The 19,132-nt window shown below is 35.6% G+C and overlaps 1 protein-coding gene across 7 annotated transcripts in view; it reads right to left on the reverse strand.

Annotated features, from left to right (window-relative positions):
* The window catches only part of RAP1GDS1 (Rap1 GTPase-GDP dissociation stimulator 1), a 155,926-nt gene that overhangs the window by 51,762 nt on the left and 85,032 nt on the right, over positions 1–19,132 (reverse strand). For 5 of the 7 annotated variants that reach the window (XR_013827936.1, XM_079919282.1, XM_079919283.1 and 2 more), the window contains one exon: positions 4,723–4,869. The exons of the other annotated variants lie outside the window; for them this stretch is intronic. Coding sequence is in view for 4 of the 5 variants with exons in the window: in XM_079919282.1 (XP_079775408.1) it covers positions 4,723–4,869 (147 nt within the window). In the remaining variant the exon portion in view is untranslated. The remainder of the gene's footprint in view (positions 1–4,722; positions 4,870–19,132) is intronic. 7 annotated transcript variants of the gene reach the window in all.

Consider the following 19,132-nt stretch of genomic DNA (forward strand, 5'->3'; position numbering starts at 1 on the left):
TCAGAAACTTTTTAGAGAGAACAGCAGTTAGTAAATAAAGAATTCTAATATTATTATTTTTTAAAACCTAAAAACTTTTCAGGGGTACAATAAGTCTTTAACACACCTTAACATACTAGAATACTTTAATTTGACAAACTGGGCTTCAAAAGATATAACTTAAAAGTACATCTCCCATGCCTTTATGAACAGAAAATACATGAAAATAGTATATAGGAAAATTATAATTAAGAAAAAAAGACAATAAATTGCAAAAACACACTTTGTTTTGTCTTTCCCCCTTAAAGTTAGGCAAAAAGTCTTCAGTGTTTAGGAAATTTATGGAATTATTAACTAGCTTATACCCACAGTAAGTAAACTTTGGAACTAGTTCCTCACTCATGCAAAGTAAATCATTTTCTAAACATCTAACATCTAGGAAGCATTCTTTCTTACCTATAATAAAGTAATACCAAAACATAAACAAGTAGCTCAGTCCAAAGTGCGTTTTTAGTTTTTAATCAGGATTATTCCTTATTAATTTCTATTCTTCCTATTTTAAATATGAAGAAAAATCAAGTAAGCCAAGTTATTGGCTGAGTTCACTAGGAAGAGTATTATTAGAATTGGGAAACTGCTGGTTGAAATGAAAGGAGCTAAAACTAATTATATGTTAAGTGATCTTTAAATTAGAGGAGAGAAGATACTTTACAGGCCTATTTTAAACAACTGAATTTAAGTACTGGGCTTAATACTTAAATTCAATTGTTAAAATGCTCTGATACTCCATGAGCTGCATTTCTTAAATCACACAGATGGCCTCCCTTCAACCGTAGTTCAGTTATCATAAGTCCGTGCGGCAAATAAATGTGAGAATTATCATGAGAGTATCGCAGAGAGATTTCAGGAACCACAAAAAAAGAGAAATTACTCTTTTGATAATAAGGAGTTATTAAGATACCACAGAAAAATCAGCTCTATTTGTAAAAATCATAGGTATATACATATATCTATATATACACATACACATACATATATCATATATATGATACTGGTCACATGAAGAAGCCCATCATAGACCATGTATATTATGTTAGTCACTTTAGAAGGGCTCGCTTGCCCACTGCTCACCTCCTGCTGTGAGGCCCGGTTCCTAACAGGCCGTCGCAGACCGGTACCGGGGTTGGGGACCCTGCTGTAACTACATAAAGAAAATACAGGAAGTTCACATTTCCTCAAATAGAACGTCAAACTGTCAATACGCTTGTCTCTAACCACAACTGTCAAATACTCAAAATATTTTGGAGGGCCACAGAACTGAAGAGTGCTTTTTCACCATGTGAAAAACAGGTATGATTTTTCCCCAAAGGAAAAATTTGAAATGATTTTTACTAAACAAAGTTTTGTTTGTTATTCTAGTTAAACATGATTTTATTTAGCAATATTAATGACACAACTTTTCTAGCTAAGCAATTATACCTTTTTCTATTCAGATATTCCAAACTTACTTGTCTGAATATAGAAAGTTTTAATTGCTTTCACCAGTGGGGAAACAAAAGAATATATCTAGCTCATAGCTTAAAGTCTTGAGCTGGTTCAAAAGTTTTAAAACTCGTGAACCTTGAGTTTTATACCGTTTTATCAAAGGGTATAAAAATGCCTTTACTGAGTGTTTTCATTATAGATATCTTTCTTGCATGTGTTTAAGAAACTTGATTTCCTATTTAATGTATTCAAAGATTTGATATGCTCGGAGTTGTCCACTATATGGACAGGAATCAAGATATCCTAAGTCTCAGCCTGGTGTCAAGCCACCTTTAGGACTAATAAACAATTTGAAAATGTTCTTATTAGAGAAACTATGTTGGTGGATCTTTGTTACCATTTCAGTACTTTTTTTTTTTTTTTTTTTTTTTTTGCTATACGCGGGCCTCTCACTGTTGTGGCCTCTCCCCTTGCGGAGCACAGGCTCCGGACGCGCAGGCTCAGCGGCCATGGCTCACGGACCCAGCCGCTCCGTGGCATGTGGGATCTTCCCGGACCGGGGCACGAACCCGTGTCCCCTGCATAGGCAGGCGGACTCCCAACCACTGCGCCACCAGGGAAGCCCCATTTCAGTACTTTCTTATCTCTCTCTGTTTAAAAAAAAAATTTATCTATGAAGCTAAAGAATAACTCCCTAACTACAAATGAGGCTTAAGTTATTGGGCCCAAGGGTAGAGTTAATTTTTCCGTTAGAGTAATAAGGAGGTATTTATCACTCAACTATTCTACTCAGAAACTAGCACAGGCTTGTGTACTGGAATTCAATAGTAAATACACAAAAAAGGAATTTCATTTATCAGCGCTAGTAAAAAGCGCCTCCTGAGTTTCAAAAAGCTCTAGTGCTTTTTGGCTCAGTGACTCATATAGGTGGACAGGATCAATACCAAATGATCTTAAGTTAACCAAGAAGACCTAACATTAAGTTGGAAAGTCTTTCAACACATATTTTAAAGAAAAGAGTAAGTAAATAATTGATACAACAACAAAGATGCTTAATAATTATGCAAAACAAAAAAGGATATAATTTAAGTTAAAGAACATTATGGAGAAAAAGAACCACTTCACAAACTATGATCCCCATGACAGACAAAAGTAAAAGGAAGCAGAGGAAAGAAGATCGTCACAAGTCTGGCATTTGTTCCTTTAAAATACTAAAGATAAGTTTACTTCTATTTTATCTAATAACTTTTGAAAGCTGCATTCAAATTTCAGCTTTTAGAATAATGGAACAAAAACACCACTGCTCGAGTAATGTTCTGAGAAAAGTTAATATAGCTTTCTAAAGTATCTAAGCTATTTCTTGGGAATACTTGCACACCAGGGGAAAAAAAAAAACCTACCCTTACAAAAATATACACACATTTAGACCGTGCACTCTGCGTATTGTTAACATTACCTTCCCAGTACACCTCTCTACACAGTGTGACACCCTATTATAGAGAATCAATCACAATCTCCTTTGGATTAGAATTAGTGATGTTTTTGAAGACCATTTTGCCATTTGATAAGCTTTTGTACAGATTTTTGAAGAACTTCCTCAAAGGATAAACAACTAGTTTAGATGCATAACAAGCCTAATTCTTTTATATCCAAAGCTGCCATAATAACTTCACAACTAGTTTCTTTCACTTGTCTTTCTAAACCATTCTCCCACTTAGCTTTGTTCCACTTTCTCAGGTGTCCAAGCCTAAATGAAGCCGAAGAAAAAGCAAGTGACATGAACAACTGGCCAATGATTTCTTAATGCAATTCAGATACCTGTGTATTATGGTCAAATTTCAATTATTTAGGAACTTTACCCAGACAGATGAATTCTCCTGTTCATATTTAGGACATTTTCTCTTCAAAAATGATTCCACCAGAGGGTAAGAAAAATAGAGGTAACTGACCCTATAAAGACTACATTTGTTTCTAGCTCAAGTTTAACAGGCAAGCCATTTGATGAATAAGAACTATTTTTTATTATTATAATGGATAACTTTAATTCATAAGTTTAAAACTGGTGTTTCTTGGAAAGGATGTGACCTGAGGACACATTCTGTTTAGCTTGTACAGTGCTAGAGAAGCAAATGTAATCCACCATTTAAAAAACAGATGTCACATGAAAAGTTAAATTTCTAGCTTCCTCTTCCCACCAGATAAAAAGATTTGGCAGTATGTGGCCAAACTGCCACACAGAAACAACTGGCTAGAGGAGAGTAGTAGCTCTCCCCTTTCAATGGGACAGGGCTCAGTCCCCACCATTTGCTGCTATCACTAACACCAAGGTCAAATGTCAGTAGCCATTTGTCATCGATGTTTACCTTTTTTTTTTTTTTAATTAGTGAGAATATTTCTTTGGACTCATGAAGAAATAAAAAATATACCTAAAGGGCCATGTGTTTCTAGGACATGAAAGAATACTATTACATTTTCAATATACAAGTAAAATTGGTCTCTGCCAGAGATTACAATTTAAAATGCCATGATGAAATAAACCACAGAAAGACATTATTTGTATTAATTCTAGGAACCTACTAGAATTTGAGTGTTTTATCATGCAGTAATTCATAGGACAGATGAATTTTTTGTGACATTTAAAAGTACAATGAAGCCTTTGTTTCACTGTTCTTATGCTCATTTAATTAACAACCATATAGGCTATCTGCAAATTGACATGTTACTTGTTGCTGGGTTCTAAGAATGTTTTACAGTGAAAAGAAACTTCTGTTTACAAATATTTATTAAATTTCTAAAATCAAATATCTGAACTTTATTTTTCTAAGGCCAGATTTCATTAAAAGATTTTTTTATTGTTTTAAGTAAACCCAGTATCTAGAGAAAATAATTCTATTTATATAGACAGTGTTTATGTTTTAAAGCTGCTCCTGGTATTAATATAAAGTAATAAACATGAAGGTATTTTAGCATTGTATATTTTTTAAATGTTCATAGCAAAAAATATTAAACCGTACCATTATGTTGTTTCTTGTTTTTGGTATTGATTAACATGGACAACCCTTCAACAATTAGTCCCATTTAGTAAATTTGACCGTTTTGTATTTTTAAACATTGTTATTTAATGTTGACTAATTACTAATTTTATATGCTACTTATCAATGCTTTGCTCATAATTTTTCTAAATAGTTTTGGTTTATACTACAGTAATGATTTTTAATTTTTCCCCCACAGATAAAGCAAGTTTTCAATTTTGTTTACCATTCTCATTGCTATAGTTCATCAGCATGCCACAAAAGACAGTCAAGAGCTTCTCATTGGCGGGATCTGTTCTACTGCACAGTGACCTTAAATGGTCAATTACAATCTGTGCACCACCTGCTTGGTCAACTGCACTTCTGCCCTCATCTGTAAAACAAAGAGTCAAATTAAAAAGAAAAGAAAAAAGAAATGTACCTTACAATTTCAAATACAAAACATAACAGTTATTCCTTATTTAGTAAGTAGAAAATAAACCTAAGTAGGGCATTAAATATGACTTTTCGGAAAACAAAACAAATAAACATGGAAATGGGGGTGGGATGGGGAAAAGAGACAATCACTTTTTAGGAGAAAAATGATTATTCTCATTGGTATCATATAGGAACCTAAAGAACTTCTGTGGGTCCTAAGATTTTATGACTATCACATGTGAAATATTCTGCCTCCTCTTTCACAGATGACAACTCTGTGTAAGAGGAAAAAATAGGAACTAATATTCCATTGGAATATTTTTTTTCTCAGCTTGGAAACTACTAAATGTATCTTTCCATCAGTGGTTTCAGTCAGTTATTACCAAAGATAACCATCTGCAACACAGTATAATTTTAGATTACAATATGTAATTCCTAAAGATTAGTACTAGGCTCTTCTACTGGCATTTTCAATATAGCACATAAGCATGTTCCCTTTTTCAATTCTTAGTAGTTTGTGTTTCATTTTTCCTTATTCTCTCCATTCAAGAACACACCAATACACTTCAACATTACAACCAGTGGTCAAATGGTCAGACATACCTTCTATTTATGTGTACACCTACACTACATAGAACAGATGTCATTTAATTGTTGGAACATATAAACTGCTTTAAAATACTTTCTAACCCTTGAACATAGAATTGGAAAGAGATGAAAGAAAGACTATGTCTTTCTAAATCTGACTTCCTTATATAAAATATGACAGACTCGGACTTCCCTGGTGGCGCAGTGGTTGAGAGTCCGCCTGCCGATGCAGGGGACACGGGTTCGTGCCCCGGTCCGGGAAGATACCACATGCCGCGGAGCGGCTGGGCCCGTGAGCCATGGCCGCTGAGCCTGCGCGTCCGGAGCCTGTGCTCCGCAACGGGAGAGGCCACAACAGTGAGAGGCCCGCGCGCCGCAAAAAAAAAAAAAGACAGACTCTAGAACAGCGCTATCCAATAAAAATATGAGAGCCACAAATGTGAGATACCTACATAATTTAAATTTACTAGTAGCCACATTAAAAACATAAAAAGTGAAAAATTAGTTTTAGTAATATATTTTACTCAATCCAATATATCTAAAATACTGATCACTGCAATACACAATCAATATACAAATTATTAATGAAATATTTTACATCTCTGCTTTGTAATAAACCTTTGAAATCCAAGTGTATTTTATATTTTACACTTACAGTTCCATGTCAATTCAGACTAGCCACATTTCAATTGCTCAAGAGTCAAAATGCCTAGTGGCTGCTATACTGGATCTTGCAGCTATAGAAGCACAACAGAAGGATCAGTAAAAGAAATGGCTCACAAAGGACTTAGAGCTATGAAATTAGTGAGTAAATGAAAGATTTTCATTTTCCTAATAAAAGAACTGAAACTAAGGTCATATCTTTATAACTGTTGCTGAACCATATTAGAAAATGAGGCAATACATATCATTTCCTGTGGTAGAAATACACACACACAACCTATATAGCAGGGTCTCATAAATACTAGCTTCATAATTTTGCAAAATTTTAAGGAAATCCATACTAAAATGAAACAAAACGGTTTTGTTCACTTAAGTTTTGTGTCACGTCCACTTGGCTTTATTCTATGATTATACAGATGCAGAAAAGGACCCTATGCTAATTAGCTAATAAGATCACAGAAAATTCTTAAGTGCCAAAGTAGCTAGTCACATGAGCCAGCCAAGGACATTGGTCCTATCTCATTTAGAAATCTAATTTCTAAAGTTTTCTTTTCCAATAACATAAATGTAAATTATCTAAATTGTTGGGCAATTTGTAGGAGGATCATGTCAGAAAAAACTAAATATTAGGATGACAAATCTAAAGGTTCAGACCTTCAATACTATGCACATACAATATATATCCCATCCCTAAACTGCAAAGCTCAAATAGTTTTTGATTCTAACTGTTGAGTAAATATGGGCTTTCAAAATATAAATCGTGTATGCTTAGAAAGCTAAGCTGGCTTCCTATCAACACTCAGGTATTCAATATTCAAAACATTAAATAATTCAATAAATTTTCATACAAATTTATTCAACAGATTTGGTCATCAAACTTAATAATGCAATAAATAAGAACGAAGCTACAATTAAAAGGCAAATTACCTACTTGTGTTTCAGAACCACAGTATTTCGCTTCCCTTCCTTTGCTTCCTTCTTCATTCCCTTCCTCCCTCCCTGCCCTGTTTGGACTACAAGATAGCTATGTGTTATCAAGGGTTGGCTGAAGAGCATAAGCTCAATTTCTACATTAGAAATTATTGATACATTATTACCAAATTTGAGAAGAAAAGCAAAGCACATATAATAGAAGATATCTGACTCAAGGAGAATTTTATTAAAATATTTTAAAGAATCTGAAGATGCAAAGAAATAATAATGCTTTTTTTTTTTTTACTGGAGTATAGTTGCTTTGCAGTGTTGTGTTCATTTATACTGTACAGCAAAGTGAATCAGCTATATGTATACATGTATCCCCTCTTTTTTGGATTTCCTTCTCATTTAGGTCACCACAGAGCACTGAGTAGAGTTCCCTACTCATTTAGGTCACCACAGAGCATTGAGTAGAGTGCTATAATGCTGTGTTCCTTTATTCTACCAAAACCAGTGAGTAAGTTTTTAAAGGCATCTTACAAATTATTTAAAATACATATTAGAACATCTGTCATTACACAAGTCCATATAAACTGTGTTTCCGCAGTAAAGGTAACCCTATAGCTTTATGTTATATTAAAATGAGTATTATTGTTCACTTAAAAATAATTTCCAAAAGGTTCCTTATCCTAAACGTTCATATCCCCAAATGTAGGCTCACTTTTAACTCTTCTGATAATAAGTGACTTCTAATTTGTGAAGCATCCTGGGCTGTCACTTCTAGAAATATAATTTACGTTTTTATTTTCCATAATTATGAGGTATCCAACCACTGGGGAAAGTGCAGCCCACCAATTCTTTAAGCCCTGCTACATTCTTTAATGATGACCTGTCACACAAAGTAGTTACCAGCACAAATATGATCTTTCTTCACACTAGGTAAGAGCAGGGCTTTAAATCTAATGAGATACTGCACTTTAAATCTAACAGGTGGTATTACTCTTCAGTAGTCAAAAAGATATTCAGTAGCCAAAAGCAGGAAGCAATAAAATTTGTATGTCATGTTTAGTATGCCTCACAAATGAGAAAAAAATGAGAACAAGTTGGTATTCCATTACCAAGTACAAGTTATATGCTAAGGCTGAGGAAAGGACCTAAAAACAACCTCTGAATACAACTACCTGATGGGTTATAGTATATCCTACGTTCAGATTTGCTTGTATCTTTCCCCAAATGCTTAGTACACAGCAGGCACTCAATATTTATGGAATGGATGGGGCCTTAGGGTAGATTTTGGTAAAGTATGATTCACCTTGGGGATGAGAGAGAGGGAGGGAGAGGGAGAGGTGAGAATGAAAATCATTTACTTCTTTTTTAATGTTTAAACCACCACAATATGGTTTGGCTTTGCTTTTTTTGAACTTTATTTGAATGAACTCATGTTATATTCATTCTTTTTGTGCCTTCTTACACTCAACACTATGTTTATGAAATTCATCCACTCTGCTATATGCTTCTTTGCTGTACAATATTCATTGTATGAACACATAGTAATTATTTGTCTATTCTTTTGCTGATTATTACCTGGGTTGTTTTTAGGTTTGGGCTATTATTTATAATACCCAGGTGGTATTGTTGGTTCATAGAATCTGCACATCTTCCACTTTTTTAGATAATGACCAACAGGCTTCCAAAGCCAGTGTACATTCCCTCCAGCAGTGTGTGAGTTCCTGCTGCTTCACTCCTTCACTACCACTGGCATTCTATTTGATTTTTTTTTTTTTTTTTGGCGGTACACGGGCCTCTCACTGCCGCGGCCTCTACCGCCGCGGAGCACAGGCTCCGGACGCGCAGGCCCAGCGGCCACGGCTCACGGGCCCAGCCGCTCTGCGGCACGCGGGACCCTCCCAGACCGGGGCACGAACATGCGTCCCCTGCATCGGCAGGCGGACTCTCAACCACTGCGCCTCTAGGGAAGCCCTCTATTTGATTTTTAAATCTGATGGGTGAGGTTGAACCTATTGCAGAATATACAGGAGCAGGTTTGCTGACAGTTTCCTTTTCTGTACATTCAACAAGACAGTTAATTTAGTTCAAGAGTATGTAGCATGTACATGGGGAAACAAACAGTTCACGTTGAGGGAGGGAGAACAAGAGAGAGATAAATGGATGCATACATGCTAGAATTTGAAAGAAAAAAATGGAAAGAGAGCCAAGTAGCTACTAGAAGCTGACTATCAAGCCTGTGTAATAATATGACTGGATAAGCACAATTCTAGAACTTTTTTATACTCTTGCTTATAGAAAAGCCTTACAATAATATCAGCAAATACACTGTTGTTGTTTTTTTTTTATCATTTCAATAATCACCAGCTTTCTGAAAGGAGAATTTAGAAGGCTTAAATCTTTGAAAAGACTAAGGAGGAAGACTGGGGAAGCAGCACGGTGTTGGATGTCAAAGTGGCCCATAATTTACAATAGCAAATTTTATCTAAAATTAATTTTTAAAAATAATTTATTTTTATAATCTAAAAGTCTATTTTTTCCATGCTACCTTCCACTTTTGTGGTTTAAACATCACCTTTTTTCATATTTCTTCTCAGAAATTCTCAGTATCATAATTCTATTTTTAAAGAATTATGCCTACATACATATTTGATATGTTTTCCTCCCACCCTCTACTTATTTGTATAATAACAAGATCTTCATTCCTTATGCATCCATCTGCTCAAGCTACTTATTTCCCCCCAGAAGTAATAATCCTCTGTGACATCAGGAGTGGTTGCTGTGGTGATGGTTATGATGCACCACCTCAGAAAATTATGACTACACGAGAGAAATAAACTACAGGAGCTGATCATACTAATAAGCTTTCATCTAAATTCTGTCAAAAATTAATATTGAAAAACACGAGAAAAGTATGTGTTGTGGAGATACTACTGAATAAATTATCTTTTGTGTTTTCAAAGAAGTTTTAGCAATTAAAGAGTTCACTTTTAACATGTTACACTGTCATGGATTTGTGCACTGCCTCACTCACTCTGTTTTCTATAAAAGCATCCTGTACAAATGCTCTGTGTTAATTAACAATGCTGCCTGTGCACCGGCTGCACACACACATTATAGTAAGTGCTAGAGATTTGGCATAATTAAAGATGATACAGAGCATAAAGCTAACAAAGGCTCTTTAGGGTTACTGATGGCCAAAATAAAAGCTAAGGCTCTGAACACAGAGATAAAAATAACTTTTCTTGTACGTGTACTTTAGAGATAATACTATTATAAGTGAATTAAGAAGATAAATTATAAACCATATTTCATTTTTCTTATATTTCAACTCAGACTTTGCTTAAAGAAATTGTGATGATTAAATATCAGCCTTCTGAACTAAAACTTGGGAAATCTGAATTCCAATTCAACGTTCCCTCATTAAACACTAAAAAAGGTATATTGCAATACTTTTACCATGTAGTTCAGCAAGACAGTAGCACTATATTGGTGTCAATTGTGAATCTTTTTTAAAGATTCATTTCTGACAGGTTCTTGGGTATCTTTACCCCCAAAATCTTTTTAGGGTATCCATGAACTTAACAAATATCAAGACCAATCTACATTAAACAATAGCTGTCCAAAATGCAGGCTAAACGGAGAGAAGATGATAGGCAAAATCTATTTCACATATAATTGGTTAACAGATTAAAGAGGCAGAGTACAGTAACACAATTTTCATATCCGTATCAAAACTCACGGAGAGTCACACATCCATTCATTGAGATCCACGTTGAGAGTGAGAAATTTCCATATCTCTGAGAAAATGTGCTTTAACTAACAATAGAATCACAGCAAAGAATGAACAAATTACACAATCTTTTCTTTAACGCTGTAACACTTATATGCCTTATAAACAAGGACAAACCCTTAAACTATGCTGCACATCTTTTCACACATCCCTGTCACATTACCCATGATGAGCCATCCAAATAGTCACAACTTTGACAAGTCCCTCCCTTTCCCAACTTCTACATTCTTAACAGAAACCATGCATCCTACTTTCAGACAGAAAAGAGAAGACATCAGATACAATCTTTCCCACTTTTTCACCCTCTCCACTTATTAGACCTAGGATGATATGCAACTTTTCCCAATCACTTTCAGTATCTCATACTGTAATTAAAGTTCAGTTATAGCTATTTAAGGGTAAAGAAGATTTATTTTCAACAGGAAGTAAGACTTCCCTTTTTAAGTATATAAAGTTGTAGACATGTCATAAACTGAGGACCTGAAGGGAAAGAACATTTAATGATGAAGTCCTTGGACTAGTCCTGGTTGTTGGAGTAGAAATTAGAATTTTTTTGTTACCTAAAATTTGGAATGTTAAAATTAAGAATTTCAATAAGGCAAAGTAGAAGTTTTTAATATTTAAAAAAACTGAGGTAATCACTCACTGAGTGATTATCACTGAGGTAATGACTTATAAAATAACTATAAGGTCTTTAAATTGGGGGTTTTGTTAAGATTGAGCATAAGAAAGCCTCGTAACCTCTGTTGATGTCAGTTTCCTAATCTGGAAAAGGGGGGAAAGCAAGAGTAGAAGATGGTCAGACTTCTTTTTAGCTTTGACATTCTCTTATTCATTTCAGTTTCTACTTCTATTTCTGCTGTGTCCATGTGTGCACACAGGAAATATTTAACATATGCGTGTGTAAGGTTTTTTAATGTGTTAAATTTTGCTATTTTCGCTTTCCAATAATTAATCATTATAATTCATGTACTTATTTAAATTTTTCCCAAGTAAATATTACTAGACTCTATAAAGACCATGGCAAATAAATCAGAAATTCTTTTTACAAGCTAAGCTAGAAAGCTGAGCTCTGAAAAATTATACTGTCTAGAAAGAACAATAATAATTTTTGATGTGCTTTTTCTTAGTGAACAAAAAAGTGATTCAGAATAGGTGCTTAAAGTCAAAACAATTATAACTTAAGACCTTACTAGTATTGGTTTGGAAAAAGTGGTAACATTATAAAGATGCCACTTATTTTAATAACATTTATTTTAATAAGATAACATTTATTTTAATTACATTCTTCACGTCTTTCCTTCAGACTCTACTACTATGCCACTTTTAAACCTCCAAGAACAAATACTTTGTTGTAACAGAATTTGAAAATGTGTAATATATACTAAACAAGGATCTTAATACAACAGGCAACATAAATTAGACTCATATTAAATGCAGGTACACAAATACTATTCTGAGACTTTTTAGTCAATACTAAACTATAACTGAGATTAGAATCCTAGATTTTAAACTTCAAAGAGCCCATTAAGAGCCCTTTCATTTTCAGTGAATGCCAGCCACATGTGTTACAAAACTCAGATGTCTTAGATAACTAAATGAAAAATATTACTGAAAATCCCCAAACTATCACATTACTCAGTTAAGAAAATGATTGAATTTCTAAAGTTTTCCAGAATTCTGTATGAATAATGATCCAAATAAGGAGTAAATAGGATAAAGTTTATAAATATTTTCATTAAAATGTGATTTAAAAAATGTTAGTCACTATCTTTAAATTTACCTGAACTGAAAAGGAATCAAATATCAAATTTCTTCTTATAAACTTCAAACACAAATTTATGACACACAGATTTACTCATGAGCATATGCTTAGCCTGCCATTTAGGTTCAGTAGTTTAATATCTTTAACTGAGATAACACTACTGATAAAGGAGTCTGCTTTTGAGACACTGACATCATTCCTGCTTATTATGGGTTGAACTGTATCTCCCAAAAATATATGTTCAAGTCCTAACTCCCAGTACCTCAGACTTTATTTGGAAACAGGTTCATTGAAGAGAGTTTAGTTAAGATGAGGTCATACTGTAGTAGGGTGGGTCTCCAATCCAATATGACTGGTATTCTTATAAGAAGAAGAGAGAGACACAGAGAGGAGAATGCCATGTGAAGACATGAAAACACAAATGGAGAAGACAGCCATGTGAAGATAACAGCAGAGACTGGAGTTTGCTGCCACAAGCCAAGGAACTCCAGATGCCCCAGAAGCTAGGAAGAAGCAAAAAAAAAAGCCCTCCTTGCCTACAGGTTTAAAGGGAGCATGGTCCTGCTTGACACCTTGATTTTGAAGTTACAGCCTCCACAACTATAAAATAATAAATTTGTGTTGTTTTAAGCCACCAGTTAGTGGAACTTCATTACAGCATCCCCAGGAAACTAATACACTTCTCTACATAAACAATGTGAAATGTTCAAGCTTCATATTAAAAAAAGAATATTTGACATTAAGTAAGCCTATACTATATATTCAGGTTTTATAAATCTCACAGAAACTACAGTTTTCAGATTACTAACAATAATATTTCTCAAGTATAATTAATACAAGACTTTATTTAATCAATAATACAGGACATTATATTATTTAATCAATTAATATAGGGCTTGAATTATTTACTTACCTATTTAATTACTTAATCACATGTAGCAACTGTGATATGGGTACAACCAATGGAAAATTACAGCTTCTTTCCTCACTACTTAATCTACTTTGAATTTCTTTCTACTTAGAACCAAAATGTTTAGAAATGGGTTTTGCTTCATAGATAAATAGTAACAGTGATGGATGTTCAACATGGTGCTTATCAATAATAGTCTACTGTTGGGAGAAGAACAAGAGTACGGAGAGAATCTCTCTGTGGAACAGGCAGGCATGAATGGCTAAAGTCTGAAGAGAGAGCAGGAACACTAAAAAAAGTCCTCTAGTACGCCTACTCTAAGCACAAGGTAGGAAGAGCCAACTACTAAAGTTCTGAAGACTACCGCACTGAAGTAAAGTTAGCAACAGCAAAACATGAACCCAGCTCAACTTCTGACTAGATTGGCTGGTCCTCCACCCCATACTAACTGCCTGAAATAAAAGGAAATGTGCTACTTCCAGAGATTAAATATTGTTAATTTCAGTCTCTACTGTTTTTCTACACACAATGTCCATCATTCAATACAAAATTAAGAGACACATTTTAAAAAGGAAGGAAAAAATAATTCACTGTCAAGAGATAAATTGATTATCAGAATGAGACTTCATAGGTGACCAAGATGTTAGAACTATCAAAAAGGGACTTTAAAATAATTATGATTCATATATTAAAGAATTTAGTAGAAAAAGTGAATATCCATGAACACATGTGGAATTTTGTAGAGAAACAGAAATTATAAGAGTTAAATGCAGATGTTATAATGAAAAACATTATCAAAGATAAAGAATTATTTCAAAAGGTTGAGCAGTAGACAAAACAAAATGAAGGAAAGACTCAGTGAACTTGTAGATCAACAGAAATAAAAATTAAAACACAAAGAGACAAAAAAGAGTGGGGGAAATCCCAAAGCACATACAAGCTGAAAGAAAATAGCAAAGGGTCTAACTTAAGTATAACTGGAATCTCAGAAGGAGAAAAGATTGAGAACGTGGTAGAAGAAACATTTAAACAGTTAACAGCTGAAAAATTTCCAAAAATAATGAAAGACATCATGCCACAAATCTGTGAACTTTAGGGACCCTCCCTCTCCCCAGCAAAGAAAAGAAAACAAAAATACACACCAAACAGTCAAGCTGCTGAAAAATCAAAGAAAAAGAGAATCTTTGAAGGCAGCAAGAGGGAAAAAATAGAAATATTTATATGTGGAATAGCAAAAATAAGAATACAGCAGACTTCTTATCCAAAACTATGCAAGCTAAAAACCAATGGAATAACATCTTTGAAGTACTGAAAGAAAAAAAAACCTGTTAACAAAACAGATTTTCAGGCAGAAGGTGTAAAATACTACACAAGAATTTGAATGTATCCAAAGAAACAATGAACGATAAATATGACAGAAATCAAAGTAAATATAAAAATTTTTTCTCCTGTTTTTAAAAGTACCTGTCAAGAGAGATTGGTTCAATATGGCGGACCAGAAGGATGTGCGTGCACTCCCTCTTGCGAGAGCACTGGAATCACAACTAACTGCTGAACAATCATCGATAGGAAGACACTGGAACTCACCAAAAAAGATACCCCACACCCAAAGACAAAGGAGAAGCTGCAATGACACAGTAGGAAGGGCTCAGTCACAATAAAATCAAATCCCATAACCACTGGGTGAGTGACACACAAACTGGAGAACAATTATACAACAGAAGTCCACCCACAGCAGTGAAAGCTCTGAGCCCCACGTCAGGCTTACCAACCAGGGGGTCTGGGAATGGGAGGAGAAATTCCCAGAGAATCAGACTTTGAAGGCTAGCAGGATTTGATTGCAGGACTTCAACAGGACTGGGGGAAACAGAGACTCTACTCTTGGGGGGCACACACAAAGTAGTGTGTGCATCAGGGCCCAGGGGTAAGAGGCAATGACCCCACAGGAGACTGACCCTGTTAGTACCTGTTAGTGTTGGAGGCTCTCCTGCAGATGTGAAGGGTGGCTGTGGCTCATTGTGGGGACAAGGACACTGGCAGCAGAAGTTCTGGGAAGTACTCCTTGGCGTCAACCCTCCAGGGGTCTGCCATTACCCCACCAAAGAGCCTGTAGGCTCCAGTGCTGGGTCGCCTCAGGTCAAACAACCAACAGGAAGGAAACTAAACCCCACCCATTAGGAGACAAGGAGATAAACGTTTTACTGAGCTCTGCCCACCAGAACAACACCCAGTTCTACCCACCACCAGTCCCGCCAATCAGGAAGCTTTCAAAAGACTCTTAGATAGCCTCATCAACGAGAGGGCAGACAGCAGATGCACAAAGAACTACAATCCTGCAGTCTGTGGAACAAAAACCGCATTCACAGAGAGAGAGACAAAATGAAAAGGCAGAGGACTATGTACCAGATGAGGGAACAAGATAAAACCCCAGAAAACAAGTAAATAAAGTGGAGATAAGCAACATTCCAGAAAAAGAATTCAGAATAATGATAGTGAAGATGATACAGGACCTTAGAAAAAGAAACGAGGCAAAGATCAAGAAGATGCAAGAAATGTATAATAAAGACCTAGAAGAATTAAAGAAAAAGCAAACAGAGATGAAAAATACAATAACTGAAATGAAAAATATACTAGAAGGAATCAATAGCAGAATAACTGAGGCAGAAGAATGGATAAGTGACCTGGAAGACACAATGGTGGAATTCACTGAAGCAGAACAGAATAAAGAAAAAAGAATGAAAAGAAATGAAGAGAGCCTAAGAGACCTCTAGAACAACATTAAATGCAACAACAGTCACATAATAGGGTTCCCAAAAGAAGAGAGAGAAAGGACCTAAGAAAATATTTGAAGAGATTCATGTCAAAAACTTCCTAACATGGGAAAGGAAATAGCAACCCAAGTCCAGGAAGCGCAGAGAGCCCCAGGCAGGATAAACCGTAGGAGAAACACGCTAAGACACAGTGTAATCAAACTGACAAAAATTAAAGTCAAAGAAAAATTATTAAAAGCAACAAGAGAAAAAGGACACATAACAAACAAGGGAACTACAATAAGGTTAACAGCTGATTTCTCATCAGAAACTCTACAAGCCAGAAGGGAGTGGCACAATATATTTATTTGTAACATCTTTTTTAGAATATAATTGCTTTACAATGGTACGTTAGTTTATGGTTTATAACAAAGTGAATCAGCTATACATATACATATATCCCCATGTCTCTTACCCTTGCATCTCCCTCCCTCCCACCCTCCAAATCCCACTGCTCTACATGGTCCACAAAGCACCGAGCTGATCTCCCTGTGCTATGTGGCTGCTTCCTACTAGCTACTGGTTTTACATTTGGTAGTGTATATATGTCCATGCCAATCTCTCACTTTGTCCCAGCTTACCCTTCCCCCTCCCGGTCTCCTCAAGGCCACACTCTACGTCTGCATCTTTATCCCTGTCCTGCCCCAAGGTTCTTCATAACCATGTTTTTTTCTAAGATTTCATATATATGTGTTAGCATACAGTATTGATTTTCTCCTTCTGACTTAGTTCACTCTGTATGACAGAACATAGGTCCATCCACCTCACTACAAATAACTCAATTTCGTTTCTTTTTATGACTAATATTCCATTGTATATATTTGCCACATCTTCTTTATCCATTCATCTGTCAATAGACACTTCAGTTGCTTCCATGTCCTGGCTATTGTAAATAGAGCTGCAATGAACATTGTGGTACATGACGTATGGTTTTCTCAGGGTATATGGCCAGTAGTGGCATTACTGGGTCGTACGGTAGCTCCATTTTTAGTTTTTAGAGGAACCTCCATACTGTTCTCCATAGTGGCTGTATCAATGTACATTCCCACCAACAGTGCAAGAGGGTTCCCTTTTCTCCACAACTTCTCCAGCATTGTTTGTAGATTTCCTCGATGATGCCCATTTTGACTGGTGTGAGATAATATCTCATTGTAGGTTTTTTTTTTTTTTTTTGGTGGTACGTGGGCCTCTCACTGTTGTGGACTCTCCCGGAGTGTGTGGAGCACAGGCTCCGGATGCACAGGTTCAGCAGCCATGGCTCACGGGCCCAGCCATTCTGCGGCATGTGGGATCCCAGACCGGTGCACGAACCCGTGTCCCCTGCATCGGCGGGCGGACTCTCAACCACTGTGCCACCAGGGAAGCCCCTCATTGTAGTTTTGATTTGCATTTCTCTAATGATTAATGATGTTGACCATTTTTTCAAGTGTTTGTTGGCAATCTGTGTATCTTCCTTGGAGAAATGTCTATTTAGGTCTTCTGCCCAGTTTTGGATTAGGTTGTTTGTTTCTTTCATATTGAGCTGCATGAGCTGCTTGTGAATTTTAGAGATTAATCCTTTGTCAGCTGCTTCATTTGCAAATATTTTCTCCCATTCTGAGGTTTGTCTTTTCATCTTGTTTATGGTTTCCTTTGCTGTGCAAAACCTTTTAAGTTTCATTAGGTCCCATTTGTTCATTTTTGTTTTTATTTCCATTTCTCTAGGAGGTGGGTCAAAAAGGATCTTGCTGTGATTTATGTCATAGAGTGATGATCTGCCTATGTTTTCCTCTAAGAGTTTTATAGTGTCTGGCCTTACATTTAAGTCTTTAATCCATTTTGGTTTATTTTTGTGTATGGGGTTAGGGGGTGTGCTAATTTCATTCTTTTACATGTAGCTGTCTGGTTTTCCCAGCAACACTTATTGAAGAGACTGTCTTTTTTCCATTGTACAGTCTTACCTACTTTATCAAAAATAAGTAGACCATATGTGCGTAGGTTTATCTCTGGGCTTTCTATCCTGTTCCATTGATCTACATTTCTGTTTTTGTGCCAATACCATACTATCTTGATTACTGCAGCTTTGTAGTATAGTCTGAAGTCTGGGAGCCTGATTCCTCCAACTCCGTTTTTCTTTCACAAGATTGCGTTAGCTACTCAGGATCTTTTGTGTTTCCATACAAATTGCGAAATTTTTTGTTCTAGTTCTGTAAAAAATGCCAGTGGTAGTTTGATAGGGATTGCAATGAATCTGTAGATTGCTTTGCGTAGTATAGTCATTTTCACAATGTTGATTCTTCAGATCCAAGAACATAGTATATCTCTCCATCTATTTGTATCACCTTGAATTTCCTTCATTAGTGTCTTATACTTTTCTGCATATAGGTCTTTTGTCTCCTTAGGTAGGTTTATTCCTAAGTATTTTATCCTTTTTGTTGGAATGGTAAATGGGAGTGTTTCCTTAATTTCACTATCAGATTTTTATCACTAGTGTATAGGAATGTAAGACATTTCTGTGCATTAATTTTGTAGCTTGCTACTTTAACAAACTCATTGATTAGCTCTAGTAGTTTTCTGGTAGCATCGTCAGGATTCTCTACATATAGTATCATGTCACCTGCAAACAGTGACAGCTTTACTACTTTTCCAATTTGGATTCCTTTTATTTCTTTTTCTTCTCTGATTGCAGTAGCTAAAATTTCCAAAACTATGTTCAATGATAGTGGTGAGAGTGGGCAACCTTGTCTTTTTCTTGATCTTAATGGAAGTGCTTTCAGTTTTCAGCATTGA

This window comes from Stenella coeruleoalba, assembly GCF_951394435.1.
Source record: "Stenella coeruleoalba genome assembly, chromosome: 4".
In the NCBI taxonomy this organism is placed as follows: domain Eukaryota; kingdom Metazoa; phylum Chordata; class Mammalia; order Artiodactyla; family Delphinidae; genus Stenella; species Stenella coeruleoalba.